At 35.0% G+C, this 26,047-nt stretch overlaps 1 protein-coding gene and 1 long non-coding RNA gene across 7 annotated transcripts in view; one reads left to right on the top strand and one right to left on the bottom strand.

The window, feature by feature from the left end:
• The window catches only part of LOC129797905 (maternal protein pumilio), a 280,842-nt gene that overhangs the window by 239,601 nt on the left and 15,194 nt on the right, over positions 1–26,047 (bottom strand). For 4 of the 6 annotated variants that reach the window (XM_055840778.1, XM_055840779.1, XM_055840777.1 and 1 more), the window contains exon 3: positions 21,308–21,718. In XM_055840778.1, the coding sequence (XP_055696753.1) occupies positions 21,308–21,718 (411 nt within the window). Of the gene's footprint in view, positions 1–1,073; positions 5,530–21,307; positions 21,719–26,047 lie in introns of those variants that run through there. The other 2 variants (XM_055840782.1, XM_055840780.1) reach the window with 1 other exon arrangement.
• On the top strand, positions 2,365–18,887 carry LOC129797942 (uncharacterized). The gene is made up of 3 exons (XR_008751374.1): positions 2,365–2,434; positions 4,375–4,537; positions 18,504–18,887. It is a non-coding gene; the product is annotated as an uncharacterized LOC129797942 (long non-coding RNA).

Consider the following 26,047-nt stretch of genomic DNA (forward strand, 5'->3'; position numbering starts at 1 on the left):
ACATGAACGTTTGAAGGGAGAGTACATTCCCCTGTATAAAATTTCCGAGTATTGTAGAAGTCAATGGTTAGATTTACTTCTCTCAACGATGAACTGGCGCAATTGACTTTAGGGGGATGTCTCCGGTGATTGCCAGTGAAAATTTTAGTCACCCTAAGATGAAAACATTTTTTTGGTTTTGTCCAGAGCTTTCGATCCTGAAGGGTATCTTCATCAGTGACTGGAAGGGCATTAATTTTTTTATTTGCAACGAATTTCTTTTTAACATTTTTTAAAAGTCATTTTTGGACAATTTTTCACTCACTCAACTAAAACTCAACCACACGATCCCTAAGAAAGACTCTGGAAACACAATTTAGTTGATTGAGTGAAAAATTGTCCAAAAATGACCTTTAAAAAATGTTAAAAAGAAATTCGTTGCAAATAAAAAATTTAATGGCCTTTCAGCCACTGAAGAAGATCCCCATCATGATCGAAAGCTCTGGACAAAAACCAAAAAAGTGTTTTCATCTTAGGGTGACTAACATTTTCACTGGCAATCACCGGAGACATCCCTCTAAAGTTAGATTTACTGTTGTCGTATCTGCATTTGTTTTGCATGTACATTTCATGCAAACTACGATCAGGGGCCCATCAAGCCTAATAAAAAGTGAAGATATTTTTCACTTTTCCTTGTAAAAATTTTGCAGATATTGCACCGCGACTTAAACAAATTTCGTCATAGTTCTTGTATTATTTTGGCGAGCATTATGAAATATGTATTTTTAGATAGCTTTTAATGCACGATTTCGAAATAAATTAAACTGATAAGTCAATTCTCTTTCGGAAAAAACTTGCCAATAGTCTTCAGTGCCTCTATGCAAAAACGTATGGAAAAATGAAATGTCGAGAGGCCCCTGCTACGATACAGACATCGCCTCTTCCGTGAAATGCTGACACAAAAAATGCAGATACAACAACCTTCGGTGCAACCAACAAAGTGGCGAAAAGTGGTAACTGAGGTGGCAAAAAATTCTGAATCCACCCTACGCAAAAAGATATGTTCATAAGAAGGGAGACAAATAAAAAATTACCATTTCTGGCGTCACTATATCATCACCAACATCCGGTGTAGCAAATACAAACTCCTGAAGGAGTTTCATCCCCAGTGACCGCAACAAATTGCTGGTTTGTCTGTCTCTTCCGTAATCCAAAAGTGCAAATTATTATTATCTCAACTCCTCAATAACCACTATACGTAATGCTTATGTGGCGATTGCACTTGAAACAACTTTATTTACAACACTCTCACTAGTTTCCTCTTAAAAAAGCTCTGTGGCAGTTATCTCTCAAATTCTTTTTGCACAAAGATTTTTTTTTTATTGTTGGCAGGAGATATTCGGAGATTCACAGATTCCTCAGAGGTTATTTTGTAGGTTCATCTGTTGAACCTAGTCAAAGATGATTTAATTGAAGTATAAATTACTTTTTAATTAAGATTTCTACCACTCACTTTTCATGACAAACCAAGTTTTTAAAAAAAAATGTATAAAACAGATTCAGAAGTGAAGGATTATTATTCTCACTTTTATGAATGTCTCTGTATAGATGGATATTTTGCCAGAGTCCTTTTTATGCTCACACTTTGTCTAGAGACATTAACCACATACAACTTGCCAAGAACTAAAAGACAATAAATTCGTTGCGATGGTAACCACGCATTTATCACACAATGATAAAATATTCTCTCAATTTTCTTCTATTAACTTATTATTTTTGTTTATCCACAGCTTTTCTCTATTTGGAATAACCAACACAATATTTACTTCACACAGGGATTTATACCAGATAGTTTAACACTAAAAGATTTTATAAGAAAGAATTTATTCGTCTCTACTGTATACGTTTAACATTTCAAAACCCTCCGTGGTTGGTCTTGTTGAATTTCCTGTTGTAACTCTCTGATGCTACTTTACTTTCCCGGGATAAAAATTTCATTAGACTTAACCATCTGCTAAGTAATTTTTCCCTAAAAGACACTATCCTTTAAATGATTTTTTTTATATTTTTCTGGTGAGTCACTCTAATTCCCCTACACCGTGAATAATTTGTCTGATACCCAGATCAACCAAGTCCAACAAACTACCACAAAATGATCATCAGCACAAAACAAAAGCTACGGAGAACAAAGTCTCTTGAATGTTGAGAATATAACTTGTCTAGAGAGAAAACTGTTAGATTTCACTCTGGTTCAAAACCTCTCGTTTTTCTTTTTGTACTGAACAATAAAAAAGCATCCCAATAGCACATAGAGATTGTTACAAAATGTATAACTCTTCTATTTTTTATTTTGTAAATCCACCTTTAGTATATACGACTTCTCTGTGAGATATCATCCAACTGAAAATTACCAACTTGACCCACCGCACTTCACACAAGAGTTCACAATTTCCTAGTAAGCATATATATATATACCTATACAGCACAAGTTAGAGAGAGCTTTTACAAACTTTTCCAACACAATATTTATTCCAAAATTCATCATATAACCACCTCCTGCCCACCCCGGAACTATACTTTGGACAAAATATACTTGTCTCCCTGTCTCTTTGTTTGATAGTTGGGTGATAAAACTTTTTCGAGCACACACTATCAATTGATTTCCAAAGTATACCCCACATAATATCCCCTCATACGACAAAATGTGTTGATGCACTTTTGTCTCTTATAAAACTTCCTTCAATTTTCCTCTATCTCTTTCCCTCTCCTTTTTCTTTTCCTGTTTTTCAGGCTCAAAGTTCTACGTTTAATTTATTTTTTTTTTTTATTTTCTGGTGACTATGACAAATTCGTTTTCAATAGACTTTATAGAAAAAAAAACTTTCTGGAATATATCACTCCAAAATTAGCCATTGTGTGCTGATGACTTATACCAAAGTTAATAAACCTAGCAAAAGAATTTGATCTATATTACTCTTGTTCTTTCCCTAATTTTTCCCCATAAAAACCTATTCCAAAAGAACAAAGTATCTCATATATTTTTTTCTCCTAGATTTATTCACGGGAAAATTTTTATTCAATTTTTCTACCCTCTATCACTGTCACCAGAAGTCAAAAAGAACAAAAAAATAGAACTGTATACACTGTAGTGAACCACGCACTATCGAGACTTTCTATACACAATATATTTTATGTACAATAGTCACAAGCAGAGTAAGAAGTCTGATCAGAAATTGGAGACGACCAAGTCAAATTGAATGTTCCACCGAGTTTCCCATACAATTACACTTTTAACCATCACATAGTCATGCAACTTTTGTACATAACACACAAAGATATATATGTATATATATATAACACACAACATATCCCCCAAAACATACGGCATACAAAACTCTGATCCATGCATACGGCTTTCTTGCAATTAATGAACACCTCTGCTCTCTACAACTACCCAAAGTCATATGTTTCTTTTTTCTCTCTCTGTCCCAACATTACATACAATCCCATTACACCTAAGTATTTCATTATGTATAATAACCATTCTTCTGGTTTGTAAGTTGAAAAAGCAAAAAAAAATAAAAGTTAAACACCCGTCATACATCCCAAATACAACCATCAAACATATATATATTCACTTTTCAATTTCAATTTCAATTTATTAAAAAAACTATTAGGACAAACTGTCCTCTGTACAGAAAATGGCCCTACACATAAAGCTAGGACGAGGCGTTAATGGAGGCCACATGACTCAGGATAAGCCCCCTCTTTCGCTCTCTGGGCAGAGCATTCCAAAGAATAACACCCTCCACAAAAATGGAGTTGCGAAAATTACGACTCCCTGAACCAGGCACACGGAGACACGAAGACCTTGAAGATGATCCAGCCACCACAAGCTCAGCGAGGTACCGCGGCCTACCAGTTGAAAGAATTCTGGAGATGAAATCCACCACACGGGTATCGAGATAACCGGGCAGTGGAAGACCGAGTACGGAGTCAACATATCCGGAGATGTGATCATATTTGCGAAGTCCGAAGACATAACGCAAACATGAATTGAACGCCAGTCTCAGACGATCCTGGACCTCACAATGTGCTCTGAAGAACAGTTCACACCCATAGGTGAAAAATGGAACAATTAGCGCTCTAACTAAAAGCAATCTGGTTTCCCTTGGAGTAAGAGATTGATATCGTCGCAATGTACGCAGCGTAAGAAAAACCTTGCGACAAATCTCAGCTACGTGATCGGACCAAGTAAGTGTATCATTAAAGATAACACCGAGGTTTTTCACTCTGGAGGAGAGAGGAATTACTTCGTCCGAGAGGAAAAGTGGAAAAGGGTTAGGGTCTTATAGTTAGCAAAAGTTATATATAATACATTTTCTGTCTCGACAGAGAGATACACCGCGCCATGGGATACAAACAGGAACCCAAGTGAGACAGAAAGACACATTTCACGCACTTCAATTTCCAAATAACACACCCACAGGCTCCTCTTACATTCTCTCCATCTCTTTTACACACTCTTCAATGTAAAAGCCCATCATACACACAATAGGTAAATAATGTTCTCATATTATGTGTAATATGTTGTGTATAAATGAAAAACATCTAAGAATGGTACACACAACACAACACAACAACAATATTCCGGGAGATTCTCTCTCATAACCTCTCATTATATATACATTCGCGCTTCCTCTTCTCTTTTCCCTCTCTCTGTCTCTCTTTTCGCTCTCTCTCTCAAAGTTCACCCCAAAAGCTCCATATATATTTATTAATTATATAGTGTTCAATTGCAACATGTCAAGAGAGACGATGTAACGAGGAAACAGGACAAATAGCGTTGAGTAAGTTAAGAAACAATAAAGGGGTAGTAATGTGGATAAAACTTCATTAAATCCTCAAACTGAATACGAAAAAAAAAAGTTTTGTCAAATTGTTTGTAAAAGTTTGTGAATTCGTACGCTGGAGACATAGGAAATACTCGTAAATCGTATAATGCACTAAAAAGTTTGTACTTTATTCACAATGTTCATAACATAATCACTTAATCACTCAAGAAAATTTGTTTGTCATTTGTTTGTAAAGTTTTGCCAGGCGAACAAAAATGTACAAAATGTTTTTAAAAGAGCAAAAAATGCTTGTAAAGTGACGATGTTAGAACAATGTTTGTGAAAAACGTACAAACTTTTACAAACTTTTTAGTAATTTATACGATTTACGAGCATTTCATAAGTCGACAGTAGAAGTTCGCAAACATATACGAACAATTTGACGAAATATTTTATTCTATTGTCAAATGAATACTTTGAAAATGAGTTTTTTGTTTACACAGTAAAAAGAAAGATTAGGGTAGAGTCATCCCTTTTGGCCATGTCAGCACTTTTGGCCACCTAAAGTAAAATCACATTGTAAGGCAATTATGAGCAGGGGAGTGACATTATCTCTGAAAAATGCGACCAGTTTTAATGTATATTTTTCCCTGTTTTCGTACACATTTCACGAGATATCTCCGAAAGTACGTAGGTTGCCAATTTGGGGTTTTCGGTTGCCCATTCCATATTATGAAGTTTTTTTGGCTTGCTAGAAACATATGGGAAACAGAGGAAAAGTCATGCCCCTGATTATGAGTTTATTTAGAACAGGAAAATGGGTCTTATTTCGTGACCTGTAATCTAACGAATCAGAAAACCATATTTGATTTTGTATCGACTTGATTAATTTTAAGTTATTGAAAGACATTCTCGATAAGGTAAACAATCACTAAAAAAAAACATGAGATTCTTAAGAAACTTGTTAATGTTAAGAGAAATTGTTTTGCATTATTTCATATTTTTGAGGAAGGTATTTGAAGTTATTTAATGAAAGTCCATTTCTTAATTAACTAAATTTTATTGTGATATCATCCTCAATAAGATTTTCTTACAAATTAAATGAAAATCGGATGTGGCTAAAAGAGCTTACTTTTTTCGGCTGTGTAAGTACTTTTGGCCATTCATTTTTCCATACATTTTACACGTGGCGCACCTCGCGGATTTCAGTAAAAACAATCGTGACTTTTGACTGATTTTTACATCAAATAGAAAATGTGCAAAAAGCCGTTTAAAATACTCTAATAATCACATAAAATTGGTGTTAAATAAGAATAGGATTTGTGCTGTGTACTGTGTATTTGTGAAAGTTTTCGAGAGCTATTTCTTCTGTTATTTTATTAAAATTCTGTTGGAAACAAGTGGCTAAAAGTTCTTACAAAGTGGCCATAAGTACTGAAACATACATAATTGCATAAAATAAATTTTTCACTAAAATTTCCAAAAAAAAAAATTGGGAATTTTCTTGGATTATTAGGAAGAAACGGCATTAAGGTATCTTTGTACAAAATTTCATTTTATTTAAATAAATATTATAAAAATTAAAAGCACATGAAAACTTAAAGTGGCCAAAAGTACTTACTCCACCCTACAAAGATAATCGTTGATTTGCTTTTTTACCACGATTATTCTTGTAAAGTTACTCAAATATTTCAGCAAAACGCGTAATCTGAAATTTTGTAATTTAAATTTTATGTAATGGTAAACTGTTGTGTAACCAACTACGAATGCTTACACAGTTGTGTACATTTACTTACATATTTCGTGTAGAATTACACAGTTTTCAAACAAAATGTGTACAAATTACATACATATATCAGTATACACGATTAAATGTTTATGTAAAATTTACAATGAAAATCATGGTAAAGTATGTGATTTTTTTTACTGTGTAGGGGAAAGTGGTCTGCCTTTGAACGAAAAATGATGTTCAAAATTTGAGATTATTTTCAGAGTAAACTACAACATGAGTTTTACTTTGCACTACACCAAAAAATTCTCTTGTTCATTAAGCTTCTATGCTTACCCCATTCAGGACTCGCAAGTCCTCAGTTTTTCCTGTTGAGGAACTTGAACATGTGATGTCGATATATTCAAAGGCAGCCTGCATGGTCTGCCTTTGAATGTGGTTGGGCAGCCTTTGAATCTTAATTTTTCACTGAGAATATTAGGGCTGTAACATTAAGTGGCCCATAATTGATTAGCATGAACCCTAATGCACTCAATAAAACCACCACTGTAGTCAAAAGTCATTATACAACAACATTTTTTACATTTTTCTGAAGCACTGTTTTTCACTTGAAAATTTGTAATAAAACGCCATTGAAGTTGCCAATTGTCAGTTTGAAACATCCTGGCCGGAGCAAGATAGCATGTTATAAGTATTTATATGACATTCGTCGGACCAAAGTAGGAGTTCTATTCTGCTCCCGGACAGGAAGCTGTCAGACGTTTCAATGTATGTAAAGAGAGGATTCAAAGGCACACATAATTAAGATTCAAAGGCTGCCGCAGAGTAATATTTGCAAACTTTTATCACCCACAAAAATTGTCTCATCTGAATCAAAATGTATTTGGAGAAATACCAACCAAGAATAACCTTCTATGACTCACAATAGAAGATTTGTTCGAAAAATTATTTGGATTATGAAAAAACACATGGATTGTGGAACATCAAAATTACAGTTTAGAGCTCAGTTTCGTTTTTTTGCCCTAGCACCTAGAAAATAAGAGCTAGGGTCTGCATTTTTTCATGACTTGTGAGGATTATGAATAGCTATCTAATAGTTAATAGAAAAGAATTTATGCTTTAATGAAAAGTGAAAAAAATTACAATATTCAAAGGCTGCCGCATTCAAAGGCAGACCACTTTCCCCTATCATTTATTACAATGTTTAGCGTATCTTTTTTGACGACACGATATTTATCCGTTTTCCATTTTCATTTATATTACCTAGAAGCCAAACTGTAAGAGTTATTGACTTCTTATTTTCGACGACCGCTCCATAATAATAAGAAATAAATATATTTTAAAACGGACGGGAAAGTTTTTTTAGCTATTTCCATATTTGTGTTCTGACCCGGTTGATTTAACCCGGTTTGTCTGAGAATGATCTTGCGGGTGTACCCCCTTTATCCCTGTTTTAAAACTGGAAGTAAAATTAAGTGAACAAGAGAATTACAGTACTTTTTAGGCCTAGAAGTTCCCCTCGATTTGGATCTTGCATTTCCCCAAAGACTTATTTGAAATTGTTCCGAGATTGTTCCGCCTTTGAACTGACAAAAAACCTATTTTTGCAAATAGATAACAATGTTAATGTCTTTAGGATCAATTTGAGAGATATTCCCAAGACTCCAAGTCGCTATCTATCACCGTTTTGTCCGTAACTAAAAATGGACAAATAAAAATCGTTACGTCATTTTCGCAAAATATAAAATTTGCAGAATCATATGAAATTGGCACCTCTTGGGAATGAAATCGAAGCTATGTAAGGTATCGAAAAATCCAGAAATTACATATAATGCTCACTCTTTGAGTTTGAGCAATAAAAAAAAACACCCGATACAACCATACATACCGGTAGTCTCCATTTATATACCTAAATGATTTAACCCAAGCACTTATATATTCAACTGCAGAACATTCTATGGCAACGATAACTTGCCTCCCGTGCTTTCCATATATATACTTTATATATAGCAATTCATCCATGCGCTTAGCCCGAACACAGAAGCGCAATTCAACGCACACATTTTCTACATAATATTCATCCCATAAATCCAGAAATTTCCTAATCATCTATCGCACACAAAAAAAATCCGCACCTTTACCCAGGAAACGGAGCGCGACACCAGCATTTTGAGATACCGAAATAAAAAGTCTATCATCCTCCCTTAAGAGATCCCACTGTGCAAGAACAAAAGACAACAAGGATGAGATTATGAAGAAAAAAAATTGTCTAGTGTGAAAATATAGTGGAAAAGTTGAAGACTTGTGTTATATTTCAAATGCACATGACAGAAACAAGAGAAGTGCTCTCTTTTCTATTTCTTTCATTTTTTTATTTATACAAAAAAAAATAAAATTCTTATGGAGCAACACGAGACAGAAATACATATCATATCTATCCCAGAGAGAGATTCAACTGTGCATTACACAGCCACTCTACAAGCCCCATAATGCAAATGAAGCACTCTTCAAAACAAACACCATCGCACAATGTTGAAAATATTATGTACAGTCATGGAAACCTTCTTCATCTTCATCTCCTACATACTACTAAGATGATCTTTCACCTCAAGCCTACCTAAAAATAAAATTCTAAACAAAAATTTAATGCAAGAGCATTCTCCCCCTTTCTAGTACAAAAAATAAAAAAAAAGAAAACAACCACACAGAATCTTAAAACATCTATTCACTATTCCCACAGACAGTACAGAAGAATATTCTGGTGCACATATACAAATACTTATTTTCATTCAAACAAAAGTGGAATACCCATATCACACCACTGTTCAGCCGGGAAATTTACATCACCGCAATTATTTCTCTTCCGTACTTTTTGACCACAGCAAAAATTCTACCAAACATTATTCTTTTGCCAAAAGTAAGAGAGAGTTTACTACTTTGTAACCAACAAAAAAAAGCATCATATTTTCATGAAGAAATGGATAGTCGTATCAAAGTGATTTTTATTGATGTTTACATTTCAAATTGTTTGCTGGCAAGCCTTTCAGAAACATTAACAATAACGATCGAATATACAATTGTACCACTAGTAAAATTGATGCATTGATGTTATTCAATTTATGCAGAATAAATAGAAAGACTGAAATTTGTGAATAATGCCCAACGCACAATAACTATTGTTTTGTAAACATGTTTTTGACATTTCAGTGAGAGTGAGTGAGATCTAGATCTAGTCATATCGCTCACTCTCATAAGAAATTTTGAAAACATATTCACAAACAAAAGTTATTGTGCGCTGAGCATAATGATCAACGCACAATAACTTTTGTTTTGTAAACATGTGTTAGACATACAGAACACAAAAATTATTGTGTGTTGCCCAGAGCATGATAAAATTTGCTTTGTAAACAAGTTTTTGACATTTCGATGAGAGTAAGTGAGATATAGATCTAGTCATTTCGCTCACTCTTATAGGAAATTTTGAAAACATTTTTTTTCCAAACTCGCTATAAGAGTGAGAGAGACGACTAGACCTAGATTTCATTTACTCTCATTGAAATATCACAAACATGTTTACAAAACAAAAGTTATTTTGCCAGGCATTATGCCCAATAATGTCCCACGCACAATAACTTTTGTTTAGTAAACATGTTTTTGACATTTTAATAAGAGTGAGTGAGATCTAGATCTAGTCATCTCGCTCTTTCTCATAGAAAATTTTGAAAACATGTTTGCAAACAAAAGTTATTGTGCGATAGTCATTAAGATCAACGTACAATAACCTTTGCTTTATAAACATTTTTTCGACGAAACTGCCCATCAGTGTAAGCGAGATGACTAGATCTAGATTTCATACACTTTCACAGAAATGTCAAAAATATGTTTACAAAAACAGGAATCAAATCTAGTCAAACTTAGGAACTAGATTAATAAGAATCTAATCAAATCTAATCTAGGAATAAGATGAGATTAGACTAAATTACAGTGGGGCCGTTCCTTGTGGAACCGCTACGCCCAAGCCTACATTTGGGCCCATTATGCATCCCTAATTAAATTAATCTTTGAAAAGGATAAGATGGTACAAGCCAATCCGTTTCTTGGATAAATTCCATTAAACAGGGCGCTTTAGTCTTGATGTCTTCATCACACAGCACCGCTTTACCCAGCAGCACCCGCTTGATGTTACATAAGCTGGGGCAGTCGCACACATAGTGAGCCTTCACTTTGACTGCATTCTCTGCACATTATGTTACGTTGGACACCCATTCTATTCAGATGTTTGTTTAGATCAGTGGTATACAAGAACTGTTGAAACCGAATAAACGTCAAAATAAGTATGTTCAGATAGCGTTTTGACCATTGACGCACAAGTTTTATTTGACGTTTGTTCGGTTTCAAACAGTTCTTGCACACCTCTGGTTTAGATAGTATCCAGTTACAAGGTTAACAATCTGCCGGGCTCTCCAGCGACTGTTTCCCACTAGATACGCTGTTCTTTTCTTATCCAAGTTGGTCATGAAGTGAACAGTTTGGACGCACGACAATTCTTAGTCCCATTCCCTTTAATGAAGTTTTAATAAATCCTCTTCTATAATAGATTTCCTCATTTTCAAGGAAACTACAGTAGGTTCTGAACCAATAAAAGCGGTCATCGCTCCCGCTACCGCAAGATGGTCCGTTTCCTCATTCCCAGGTAAAACCTTATGTCTAGGTACCCAGTATAGAACGCGACTCATATCCGGTTATAGACAGAATCACATCTCTACTAAAGTGTGTATACGAAGTCAATCGTATTAGTCTTTGGGTTTTGTTTTTTTTTCTGTCTTGTTGTTTCAAGAGAAATGAATGAGCTTTCTTTCGGTGAAATTCTTGTTAAAAAATTTTGATTTTTGACTGAGTAATTGCAAAAAGATGCAGAGCATGCGAAGATTAATAGTTGAAAAAAACTCTTAAGAATCCAAATGCGAATTATGCTGAGATCGCGAAATTGACCGGGAAGTCTTCCGCTCCACTTCAAAGAACTCAAAACTGTTGCTCAAAAGCCATAGAGGAACTAGACGAAAGACTGGGATTTAGGACAAGAGGATGAAAAAGAATGTGCTTGAGCTTGGAACTTAATAGCTTGAGCTTGAGCTTGAGCTTGAGCTTGGAATACCTTGGAACTTAATTCATAAAATCAAGGAGAAGAATAGTTTGATAACCTAGAAAGCCGAATCTGTGCTCCATCTGACTGACAAACAGTGTCAAAGAGCTAAAACAAGATTGCGGAAACCCGATGATCATCTTTTCAAAGAATTCTAAAGCTGTGCGAAAGATATTCAACCCGTCCTTCACTCCGGAAGATTGGGGAATTTTGAAGATAAATCTTAGGACAAAGGATCAGACAGCTGAAAACTTGCCGGATTTCAAGAGGAAGTAAAAGAAAACCGTCCCAGACCATGGAGACGGGCTTCTCAAGTCAATAATGAAGGAAATTAAGAAGAAGGTGCGAGAATTCGGCGAGAAGTCATTGGATTAAAAAAAAAAACACAAAATCCTATAAAAATCTCAAGAAAATTATCTTTAAGAAAATAAATTTGTTTTTTTTTTTCATGTGAGAGCCATTTTTCAATGGTCAAAATTTATCGTATACACGCTTTATCTGAAAAGATTTGAACTCTCCTACCCTCAATGCCAAATTCCACTAAACTTCGCGCACCAAACAGGAATGCGACGACCTCAACATGAAACACATTCGTGTACTAGCCGAGGAACGCTAATCCACTAATTTGAAGCTCCAAGCAATGGTAACCGGCGCCCGAGGATCTTAAAATCCGAGAACGAACTATGAAGTATCGCTTTAAATATTTTTTTGAGCAGTCTTCCCTCAATGTCGAAATCATCCCTCATAGAAGGCCTGGACAACCACTCTTCCAAGTTTCACGCTCGCTTCCGATTTTATAAAAAAAAAAGCGGTAGTGGCGACAAACTGAACATGACTTCAGAGCAGCGGTTGACGCTGTCTTATGGCCTCTGTTACAATAAGACAGTCCAATCTTTGGAGCTGTTGTAGTGCTCATGCCGAATTTTTAAATTCGACTCTTGGCCACCATATCACAGCTCCGTAAGATATTACGGGTCTAACGATGGCTTTGCATACTCGTAACATGATTTTCGGCGAAAGACCCCACATTAGGATGTTTCAACGAGGAAAAAAAATTTTTGGAACTATTCTCATGGTGCTGTATTTGTTGATGAAACAAGAAAGTTTTTCTTCGACGACCATATGATCAGACGCCGTTTAGAGGTGGCTGAACGGCCCTCTCTGTAGTGTAAAATCAGAAAAATGTTCTACAGAGAGGGTCGTTTAGCCACCTCTAAACGACGTCTGATCATATGGTCGTCGAAGAAAACCTTTCTTGTCTCATCAAATACAGCACCGTGAGAATAGTGCCAAAAAAATTCTTTCCTTGTTGAAACACCCTACCCCACATCTTGCCTAAAAGAGGGCCTCAAGTGGATCAGTGGATAGAGTAATGTCTCTATGACTGTGAGGTCTCGGGTTCAAAGCTGAGAAGCAATAGAAAAATATTTTTCATGCCATATCGGCTTTGAATTCGTCCACTGAGCGAAAAAAGTGAATCGCTTAGACGGCCTAGACAATAGAAACTGGTACGAGAACGAGTTTCGTCATGAAAGTGGTACTTCAGTCGGTGCAAATATTCACTGTCACTGATCCAAACACACACCGAGATGAGCTGCTGTGATATAGCAACGGCACTATCGGGGAATGAGATAGAATAGGAGTGGGGGAGCATAAGGGACCGAAATGTGTCCTGGACGCATCGGTAATCCTAAATGGAGAACTGAACCTTGGCAAAATCTTATCTTATCTTGCCGCAAAGCCATCGACAGCTGAAGAGGGCTTTAGTAGCCGTTTTCCAGATGACCTTTCCAAGACAGTTTTAGATTAAGTGTACAATACCAAGACATTTAACTTCCTCGTGAAGAAGTTCCAGAGCTCTAGGAACTAAGAGCCCTTGGTTCAAATTCAGTTCAGATCAATGAGATTAACTAAAACTAGGTTTTACATACTGATACTCTCTCTAAAGTATCAAGCAAAAGTTTAGAAAACAACATTTTCCGTGTTTTGTTTGTAATTTAGATGCACCAGAATTCAAGTAAGAGGGCATGAGTGAATTTTACGTATGCATAACATTCGAAAATATAAAGTTTTGGGATAATAAATTAATATATGGAAAATATTCTGTATATTTTGAAATAGCCAATATGAAATACTAAGTCATAAAACGAAACTTCAGGTAGTTTAACTGCTCCACTCTCTCCTATATCAAAACAATCAACAATAATTTGTCAGAAATTAAAAGTTCTCAACAGACCGCACAGACTCAAAACTCTCCATTATACTGAAATCGTAAATACAATCAGGAAAATAACACAATCAGAATTGAATTAATAGTTTACAAATTTGAGCTAAATTCAACTTGCAAACAAGTTTAAAAAAAAACTTTCAAAAAACATCCCTTTCCTTCAGCAAAAGCTCTGATGTGAGCATTTTAAACTTTTACATTTTGTACCATAAAACACCCCAATTTTGAGGGAAAATTTCAAAACCCTCAATGCAAATCGATAGTTTGGAACGAAAGGAAGGTAAAATATTTGGAACATATCGTAATTATACCCTCGACTCTCATTTACCATCGTCGTATTCATCCTCTCTCGAGCTCTTTGTTTAGATAAGAGGTAATATATGAAAGATACTAAATTCAAGTCTTTCATCCAACTTTCCAAATACACACACTCAACTCACTGTAAAGAATATAGAGATCCTACCTAAATAAGGGTAGGATATTTGAAATCATTTGGCTCATACCACAAATAACAGGTATTTACCTAAATATTAAACACAGAAAATACGGAAACTACGTTGTGATACAACGTATATTCGGAATTATTGAAGGATTATTTTGATGTTTTCAAAAATATATCAGATGGAAAATTTCAAATTTCCGGACAATATATACGGTCAATAAGTAATCGATCTGTTTAGTCTTTCTCTCAATAACATCCATATAAAATACGTTTTTGTCTAATAACGTCTAATTTCCAACAACACTGTAAATAGTCTTTATTTTTGCTTCCCACACAAAAAGCTCGAGAAAAGTTTCTTTTCTTTTTTCTATGGAAAAAACAAAATCTTGTTGATCATCTGAGCTAGAAGTGAATCTTTGTGGGAAAAAAAATTTAATATTTCACGCATTCATTTCATTATTTATTAACATCGTAATAAAAGGCAATAAGATACCCAATTCTATCACATCAATATCTCTCCATTTGCAGGCCAATGTGAGTTATTTCGTTATCAACTTATCATTCATTGTATACATAAAAGTTAGAAGGGAGGAAAAAAAATACGATGATTCAATGCTATGTGTAGTGTCTTGTCGTAAAAATAGTGTTAAGGACCATCAAGTATCCTTCCTACGCTATGCTTTATTCACTTTATCGAACCCCCAAAAACAATTCGTTAAAGCTACACACTTTTAGATTATATATATTTTTTCCTACACAGACAATTTTACTCATTTTCACCCAAAATCCCAGACATTGGATAGAACTCGGAAAAGGGCTGTTTACAAACTCAAGAAATTTTTTTTCTATCATATGTGAACATGGGAAAATTGAGAATCATTCTCCTTACTACCAATATAATACATAATTCTCGAAAAAAAAATTGAACGAAACCCCAATTTTTGGACTTCTTGTCGCATATTTACTTTATTTACGACACCACATATTTTCACTTTTTTTCTACTTTCCTCGCTTTCACGCTTACACTTTTTTCTTTTCTTTCATTACATATATATACATATACATTTTAGGGATCTTCTTCACCATCTCTCTCCAAGTTAAGAATTTTTTTTTTCTTTCTGTATGTCATGTCTCTGAACGAAAGGAAATATTTAAGATAGCTAATATGCCCTATAGAATTTTTGTAATCTTATGTATAACTCGAGTGTTGTTATATTCATATTATGATTATAGGGCTTCTTCTTCAGTAGCTAGTATACCCTTTTTTTCTCTTCTCTGTTGCCCCTAACCCCAACAACAACGCCTCTAAAATGAATAACACAGAACCCCTGGGTAAGTCAATGACGTGTGCAAAAACATGAAAAAAAGAAACCTTAAGGCAAAACTTGAAAATCCAACAAGGACACGCAATATCATAAAGACAAACACAATTTTACTATAATTTTTTTTTCACAAGAAATTTAAAAACAAAAGAAAATTTATGTAAGAGCAGAATGATTTTTATAAATTCTTCGTCTTTTCTCCTTTTCAAAGTGGTAGCCAAATAATAAGCATTAATTTTCTAGATGACTGATTGTTTTTACTCAAAAGTAAATGAAATTTAAAAAAAAAAATAATACCGGTTAATAGCCGGTAATATCGATTTCATCTTGTCCAGAATCTAAAGACCATCCAATTGAATCCAAACTTGTTCCAATCGACTGATAAAAACATTTGTAAGAAATGCTTAACACATTTGACCTCGAAATTACATTAGAAGGCATATTTCAAGGTCATTGACAGGTCCTTGACAGAACGTTTCATGATTAGTAGAATAATTCATTGACGGAACTGTCAATTGAATTATCATAATTAACTTATACGGGCTTACGAACTAAAGCCCAAAATAGACACAGGGATAGGCTCACACAGAAAAAAAAATATTTTGTAAAAATGTTCGTTTGTAAATTCCTATGGGGGAGTTACGAAATGCTCGTGAATCGTATAACCCACAAACAAGTTCGTAAAAGTTTGTTTGAGCGGTGGAAGTGCATTGATATACGATTTTTTCACACATTTCTTAAAGAAGCTGTCATTTACAATTATTCAATTTAGTTCCACAACTGTTTTGTGGACTTTTAGTATAAATAAAAGTAGTTTAGTAGAAAATAAAGAATTCCTTCTTTATTTTCTGCTATATTCCAGCCACTCACTGATGAAGGCTTGGAGACCGAGCCGAAAGGCCGCTTTGGAAAGAGTTGACGTTTTTCTAAGAAAGACAAATTCCGGTTCCATAATACTAAACTTCCCTAACGTCGGTGATTTGTAGACCTAAATTACATTACGGTAAACCCCAGTTTCCTTTAGAAATATTCCAAAAAACGTATATTAATGTAGCCCCACAGTTTAAAGTAGCCCTTCCTCCGCCTATAATATTGGAAAAGATCAATTTGGAAAGTCGAAGAAAACACATTTTTACTTCTCGTTCCGTCTACCTACCCTACATGGTGCCAAGAGTACTTCCTTTTCGAATTTCGAAGCGTTCAAAGTGTCAAAATGTATCTGCATTTGCTTTGTTGTCGAGAAAATCGAAGGAATAAGGCTCATTTCTATACATCCCCTCGTAATTCCTGAGTAATATTTTTACCGGTTTCTAAGCGTTTTATAAATTTTCCAATTTTGTGCCAAAATTTAGTTTGAAAATTCGAAAATAGGTATTGAATTTTTCTAACATCAACAAATTTTTATTTATCTAAAGCACTATTAGAGAACCAAACGTCAGATGTGAGCACTAATTACGAGAAGTTTTTTATTTAATTCTTACGTTCAATTATCCAATCTTATGTAATAGAATCTTGACTAAAAGAACCAAAAGGTAAATGGAAGTGTATGAGGAGAAAGATACGTTCATGCTCAAAGAATATAAGGTTAATTTCGAATTTTGAAACAAAATTTTCGCACGAAGTTGGGAAAATAATTGTGTAAATAAAGTTATTCCTTACGTTCAGTAATAACCTTCCCGATTTTGAAAATCACTCTGGTTGAATTTTGTACTGTACTGATTTGAACTTATATCAGTAAGAACTTATATAAAAATCTGTTGGAAGTTCGAAAATTTAAACTAACATGTTGCAGAAAAGGGTATAATAAGTACATGAAAAAGACAGTTATTTTATTGAAATTGAAATTTAAACGTTCTGCTAACTTAAACCTGTTTTGTTTAACGTGTCAATAATACCGAAAATTCGAGGTGGAAGAACAGCCAGCGCTAAGCGGTGAGTATGTGAAATTTCACTTCAGACTTCCGGTAGATTTTCGAATAGGTTGGGCTTGGCTTTAAAGTTGTTTTATCACTTCAAAAGGTTATTAATGAACAGGGCTAATATGATGAGAAATTAAAATTTTGACCTTTAAAACCCTTTAGAAGGGATAATTCAAGGTCATTAACATATAATGGATGAAATTAGAAAATTAATTTGAGGCGTTTTAGAAGATATTCCCAAGAAATACTTACATATTTTGCAGGGGATAGAAATAGTAAGACATCAAAAAACCGGGTTAATGAATCCAAGAATTGTTTTGTATGTACAGTAGACTCTTACTCAATCGGCTCTTTTTCAATCGGGCGTCAAATTTTATTGACAATTTTCACGCTTAATTATGAAGCTAATTCGCTCAAATTCGCTATAGTTCTTCCTATTTTATCGTGATTCTTTATAATTGAGCGCTTTTTGTGGAATTTACAAAGGCTTTGACGCCGAAATCTATCGATAAACCGGATGACATTTCGCCCCATATTCCCGATTGAGAGAGAGTCTACTGTACCAACACGAAGACCCCAAGTCGCTCTCTAACCGTTTGACCTATAAATTTCATAAGGAACGGACGGCAAAGAGAAGTCTTTATAAACTTCATACAATTTCCCATAAAAACATGATAATAAGTTTAATTTTAGGATGAGGTACCAACATACGTAAATATCCAAGAAAATCAATAACTCACATGTACATAACTTCTTCATTTGAGTTGAACCACAATGAACCAAAAAATACAATCAGCCCAAAAAAATTATTAAACAAAAGTATTACCTATAAAATTTTTTAAGTGCACATGTGAATTTCTTGAGAATTCTCCTTCAAACTTATCATCAATTATTAATCCCATTAAAGCTTTTATTGATGCCACCACCACCTTGTTTTCAACCGGAGACGATGTACATATATCCAATGCTAAGGACACCATCGTTAGTGGCTGGAAAACACGCAATCAACAACAAACGTAATGATGTACCAGTGCAGAATAATGTCTCTGTCAGAGGAGCAAGTGTTGAAGAATCATACAAACTTCTACCCGTCTTTTGATCTCTTCAATGGTGTATTGTTGATTGTGAGAAAATAAAGAAAAAGCAAAAAAAAAAAAACGAAGAAGAAACAAGTTGCAAGAATCTAAACTTACATTATGCAAATACATAGTCAAACCTAGAGGTTTTCCAACTCAGTATACAACAATTCTCACCCTCTAACGCTTATTTCCCTGTTTGACAATTTAATCTGTGCCCAGGGATCAAATTAAAATATCATTGAATTTAGATTATTCAGGAAATGGAATTCAGCATTTAAACTTGCCTTTAATAGCTCCTCACACTTTGTGCCAATTCCAATTTGTGACGAGGATAAGTGGAAATTTCTTCCTGAAAAGTACCTCAGTATATTTTTTTTTTCTAATATCCATCTAAATATTTTGATGACATGAAGCCTCATGAAGCCTAGGTAATATGTCAGGTGAACATGAAGCTCAATTTATCTCCAAATTGAGTGATAAATCACAATTTTCAGCAAGAAAACAAAACAATATATTGCCTCAAAATGGCCTGTAAGTTAGCACGAGTAATTCATCAAAATATATCAGAGTGGTATCTTCAGTTTAAACACAGAGGTCCTTAAAAATTCAAAAGTTTTATCATACCGAAATAAATCTTAAAAATACTGTGAAGAAGAGCAGTTTAGTACACTTTTCGTACTTTAACTCCAATTGTTTTGTAATTTCACCTAAAAATTTATATCCTTTGGGTTTTGATTTTAAAACACAGATAAAAAGTTTTCTTAAAGAAAATCCTTAGCATTAGAGAAATTAAAGAAAAATATATGGGGCAATTTGGTACAAGGTCTGTTGCCAACCCATAAGTCAGTTAGATATTATACCTATTAGCCCTCAGGGTTTTTTCTAGAAATATGAAAAAAAAAATCACAATATCTGCAAGAAAGCAGAATTTCGAAAATTCACAATTTCTCTTCGTGTTAGCTCCGTTCAGTAGCAACCTTTCGAAGAGGTAAAACCACTCCAAAGTCAAGCCAAACAATTTCGAAAATCAACCGGAAGTTTTAATTGCAGGTTCGCGTATTCGCCGTTTTAGCTCCAGCTGTTTTTCCATTTCGAATTTTTGGTATTCTTGACACTTTAACTCAAACTTATTCATTTTTTGTGGAGCTTTTCGTCTTAAATTTTCGAACTTACAGTTTGTCAGGCCTGAGCTAAAAGAAAAGCCGAAGAGAATTTGGTGATACCTGTTGGCATTCTTCGAAATGCCGCGAAAATTCTCGTAGAGAAAAAGAGAGGTTTTTTAATGTGAAAATTGCTTAATTCCTTAAAGTTAAGTCATTTTCACAAGAAAATGCTTTTAATAATTTAGTTGAATACAGTTATTTAAGTTAATTGTGAATAATTGTCGATATTAACAACAAAAACATTGGGATGAAATTTTGAGCTGGAAGACTCATTCTTTTGAGCTGTCCCAAAATTCAGGATGAGTTTGAGAAAAATCTTTTAGTACAACATTATTTTGGTTAATAAGGAATGCAAAAGTACGTATTACAAGAAGGGACACGACCTGCTAATAAGGATAAAATAGAGAAGAAGATATTTTGTCGCATTTCAGAGACTTTTTGCAACCGCAGCGCCTCTAGATGTTTGTCAAGTGAGTTATTTATGTCTCTATCTCTCTCTCACAGTTGAATTGCGCGCGATTTAAGAACTTTCCATTTGAAGTGATATTTGCAATTAATTTCTTTGTATTTCTGCAAAGAAATTAAATTATTTCTTTGTATTTTCTTTGAGAATCCATACAAATCTAACAATTTTTGTTATAAAAATTAGATTTTTGGAAAAATCTAACTAAAAGCGTCTGCACAAATTTTACAAAGTAAACTTCCAAATCATTCAACGCCAACCGCTATTCCAGTTGAAGTAAAATTCAATTTATTATTCCTACGAGAAAGCACAAAATAATGAACAAATATAGAGATAGTTTTTTAAATTGTCCCTTGAAAACCTCCCTGCAATTTTCACTGCCCACACACTATCAGACAAAAATAAACAATTTTAATTGAATGCTGTAGAATATTTTCGCTTTATGTCAAGTATATAGAGAACGGAAATTGAAGTTAATCTAATTTTTTAAAAATGTCAAATAATTGACTATTCCAGCAATATAAAATGAGAATTTTCCACTAATTTCTGAATCAATAGAATAAAAATGTAGAAACTACCATCATTCTATGGTACATAATATTCAAGGGTTTGTTTTTGAAACTCTCAAACCCAAACTCATCCAAAATAACCATGAAATCTCATCAACAGCCAATCAAATATTTAACAGGAGTTGCAGAAAACTCTGTGGGAATGTATTTTACCGTCATGTAATATAAGTTGAGGAAAAAGTCATTCTAATGCTTCACCAGTTACAAGGATACTGTGGTGAAAATCTCTCACACACAATCTCGGTTTTTCGCTTATGGCCACCAAAAAATTTTCCATATGTACAAAATGCCACTCTAGGACTTAGCACCATAAACCAGACAATATCGCACCAACAAATATATCCATTTCGCGCACAAATTCAGCACACGTAGAGTTTTTTTTAAATATTTAGGAAGGGAGAAAAAAAGAGAGAATAAAGATGTTAAAAAAAACTCACCGCTGACGTATTCCTTCCTGGCGGCGGCATAACACCAAGATGAGGTTGTCCACCCAAGTAGACAAGTTGTTCAGTCGGTTTTGGTAAACCATTCATATTCTGGTAGACAGGATCATAGATGCCACCCTGAATGGCGGCCATCTGCATTGGCAGACCGGCTGTAGTACTACTTAGCGTCTGATTCAGTATTTGCGATGTATTATTAATATGATTCGGTTGCTGCTGCTGCTGCTGTTGCTGTTGCTGCTGCTGCTGCTGCAGATGACTATTCAGTTGCTGTTGTAGCTGATGAGATACATGGCCCATAATCTGGTGCGGTTTTGACGAGTGTGGCGGCGGTGGTGGCAGAGAAACACCACCCCCACTATGGCTTGAATTCATCGGTCCATTGTACTTCCACTTGTCTTGATTCTGCAAATTAAACCAAATAAACAATCACATAGGGTGGTGCCATACATTATGGCCAATAAAGTAAGAAAAAAGTTTGATGACTAAACCAAAAGCATATACTGTGGAAAGCTTATACCCGAGCAAGAAGTGTTGCTCTCATGAAGTATAGCCTTAAATGTAAACAACATTTCTCCGCCTCTAGGATCGTTTTTAACCCATTCCTTACCAGGGTATTATACATCATATGCAAATTGAGTGATTTTACATGATTTATTCCAGGGCAATTGATATTCGAATTTCTGTCGGCAATGAATTTTTAGTTATTTAGTCCTTCAATTACTTGGAAAAAATAACCCGACAGAGATGGGAATACATTTTGTTGTTTTTTTCTCACTTCGCGAAAAATTATGCAAAATTTTTGCTCAAAATGGCGGACGGAAAATGCGACATCCCGTCGAATTCATTAAAATTAGCCTCTTTCCTCTTTCCTGATTTGAATTCTGATTGCCGATTTATTTTCTTGGATAGTTACTCTATCTAACTCAATAAAGTTTGTAATTGATTAATGTACAGAATTTAAATTCAGTCACCGTTAAGACGCGTGTTTGAGGGCGGCTGAAATCAGAAGGATCACCGGAAAGTGTCCATCCACGGTGCGAAGCTATATACGGAAGTTAGATACGGATAGGTTATACTACGCTTAAAGGAACTCAATACTGTTGTTCGAAAGCCAGGATATGGCAGAAAACCTGGAGCTGTAGACAAGGGGATGGAGAAGAGAGTATTGACGCTTATCCAGAAGCAACCTTGCCTTTCAGTCAGAGATGTGGGCAAAAAGCTCGGTATCTCCAATAGCTTAGTGCAGAGAATAACAGATTGATAACGTACAAAGCTCAAGCTGCTCCCCATCGCACGGACAAGCAGAGGTAAAGTACCAAAACGAGGTCGAGAAATCTGAGTGATCGAGTTTTAAAATGCTTTCAAGGATGCATTTTGATGGACGACGAAACTGTCGTAAAAGGTGAATTTACGCAGTTGCCCGGCCAACAGTTTTACACGGCGAAGACTCGTACGGGTGTAGCCAGCGAGTACATGTTCAAAGAGTACGACAATTTCCCGAAGAAATATATGGTTTGGATGGCAATCTGCTATTGTGGACGTCGAAGCGAAGAATTTTTCATGACAGGGACGATGAACGCGGATATCTACCTTAAAGAGTTCCTCCAAAAACTACTTTTGCCACTGTATCAAAGCCACGACATCCCTCCTCTATTTTAGCCTGATTTGGCATCATGTCATTACGCAAAAGCCACCCTGGAATGGTTTGCCGACAACAATGTCAAATATGTAGATAAGAAGCTCAACCCGCCCTGCACTCCAGAAGTCCGCCCCATTGAGAAATACTGGAGAATTTTGAAAGGAGACTTGAAGAAGAAGGCTAATCCAGCCAAAGATTTGCAGGACTTCGCACGAAAGTGGAAGAAAGTCGTCAGAGATCGTGGGGCGACCTTATCCAGAGCCTTAATGAGGGAGTAAGGAATATGGTGCGGAGATTTCGCGGAGAAACCGCTTGAATAAAAAACCATAAAGTGGATTTGAATCACAATAAAATACCCTTTCAAGAAATATAAATAGTATTTTTATATGTTAGTATAGTTTTTTAATGAGAGTCCTTAACATTTAAATCTGGGAAACGCTTTAGGCGTGGTAACGACCGAACGAATAGACGGACAGACGGACGGACGCAAGAAAGGACAAACAGCGTGACATCATTTCCCAGAAATCGTCTAAAGCGCGACAATATGTTGAGAAAAGTGGTACCCAGTGGGTAGACGGTGAAAATTGTGGGGGATAACAAATCGTGGAAATATATATACTGCTCTCTCTGTGAAGTTCGATCAGTAAGCAATAGAAAAAATGCTTTGTATATACGACAGATACAATTATAGGCACGATATTGAGTCATGCAGATGTCGTTTGGACATCTATAACGCTGTGTCAGAAAAATGACTAAAATTTTACGTATTTAAAACCGTCTGACAATAGCCTCCAATAAATGTGTAATGCATATCTGTGCTTTAGGTCCCTGCGACCACATTACTCCTCCGCATAGGGACGTATTTATCGAATGCCACCTATCACCTCTCCCTCAGATACTTGCCCCTATCTTTCTCAGTCGTCTTGTTTCGACTGGTAGCCCGGAATACGCGGCTTCTCTCTTAACAAGGGCTCAGCAGATCTCTCCTCAAGGGATTTATATGTACTTCCAAGTTCGCTAGTCTTTTTAATTTCATGTAAGGGGATTGTATCCTATTTCTTGTGGATTGTTTCATATTTCAATAAACTTAAACTTAATAGCTATTATTGAAGATTTGGTCGGAGCTTACGACGGCAGAGAGGAAAATAAAGACCAGAGAGTTAAACTAAATTACAAAGCGCACAGAAGAGGGAATTCGCGCTCCAGAATAATGAGAGATGCGCAAGCAGGATAGATACAGCAAGCTTATTCATTTACTCGAGCGTGGATGATAACCCAAGCTCAAAGCTCAAACTTAACTTACAAGAGCACATATACTCGACTTACTTCGCTGCGAGTATGTGTTGCTCACATGAAGTATAAGGGTAAATTTAAATTTTACTAATTCACGACATTCACCCCCTAAAGAGCACCATGCTGCATCCCCTAGGCAGAGTATGCCTTAAAGCAGGTTTGCAACACTATCAAAATGGATTTAAGTTTAGTGTAAAAGCGTCGACGTCACGGTTATGTGCTTTACAACCTTCAAATTGAAAGTCTAAAGTGATCATAGAATATTGTTATTGCAGCATACAGATTTCGAACTATTTAATGCCATATAAAATCCTACACTGAAAGAAATCCGAAAAAGTTAAAATAACATTCCGGAAATGTTAATTTTACCCTGCAGTATTGATCCAAAATCGGTGTAAATATTATGCTTTTTAGGTGTATTGGGGGTTAAAGTTACCCTTTTTCATGTTGATTTTACCCTCAAAAGGTGTAAAATTAACATTAAAAAATGTTGATATATTTTTACACCTAAAAAGTGTTAAAGTTAATGGCACCCTCTTTTTTCTCAGTGTAGTGACAGAAAGGGATTCGAACCCAGAAGACTTACATCATAGATAGATAGATAGATAGATAGATATTGTCATCAATGCTTTTGGGGATTTCGATATATTGCAAATGTCTTTCTGCGGCCACCGCCGTCTGAGTATTGGTTACCAACCTACTCCGGAGTGAAAACGGTGGAAAACTCCTTCTCAGGTTGTATATGCCAAACATCCTTAGGATGGATATTCTTTAAATTTACAAACAGCAAGAAATTAAAAAAAAAGACAGTACAAATGCTGCTCTGCTTTGCATCATAAAGCGAGTACTCTACCACTTGACGCTTTCAGTGCTTCAATTCTACAAAAATTACTAAAATTGCAGATAGGTAAATGTTTAATATAACCATAAATTATGGCATTACCCTACTATTCAAATATCAAGCATTTTTGCCATTCTCCGCTTTTTTTATTTCTTTCTATTTTATATCAAAAGGAGCTTGTCATATTGAAAATATCGATTGATCCCACTTCAAAAACAACTCATATAGCACAAGACTAACTCTCATCCCCACTAACCCTCCTTTAAAAAAAAATCGCTATATCTTGTGTCTTTCTCATGAATTGGTACACAATTCATTCCATTTGACCCATCCCTATGTCTTCAATCACTTGACTCCCATTCGCCAAACGTAATTAGATTTCCAAGCCTCTCCTATCTTCTCTAATATTGAGAGATGAAGAAACAAATCTTTTGATGAAAACTCAACTTGAATACTAAAATGTTCAAGTTGTCATTCAGTGTCTTCGTTCACAAATCATTAAAAAAAAAGAGAAGGAAAGAAAAAAAAACAATACCAAATACGAAAATGTTTCTATTGGCAATTTCTGAAATGTATACGACATTTTTCCCTTCTATCATCATTCCAAAGATTCTCAGCATTTTGCCACTGAATTCCCCATCAACGTCCAGGAAATGTACACTGATGCCAATAAAAATACTTCCACATTCTTATCGGGTGTAAAAAGGAACTTTGCAGTGCCGTGGAAAACGAGATTTCTATCATCTCACTTTATGATGATGTTTTTCACTTTTAATATCACGATAAAGAGAAAATCTTATGGTTATTTCTAAACAGATAAAAGAAATCAGGGTGATTTTTAAAAGAGATATCAAAGTTTTGTTTTTATTGCGAATTTTAAAGAAAATTTAAGAGATTTAAAGGAAAAATAGGAGGATGTGGGGCAAATTGTAACATGCAGAATATTTTCAAAATTCGA

This window comes from Phlebotomus papatasi, chromosome 1 (genome assembly GCF_024763615.1).
Source record: "Phlebotomus papatasi isolate M1 chromosome 1, Ppap_2.1, whole genome shotgun sequence".
In the NCBI taxonomy this organism is placed as follows: Eukaryota; Metazoa; Arthropoda; class Insecta; order Diptera; family Psychodidae; genus Phlebotomus; species Phlebotomus papatasi.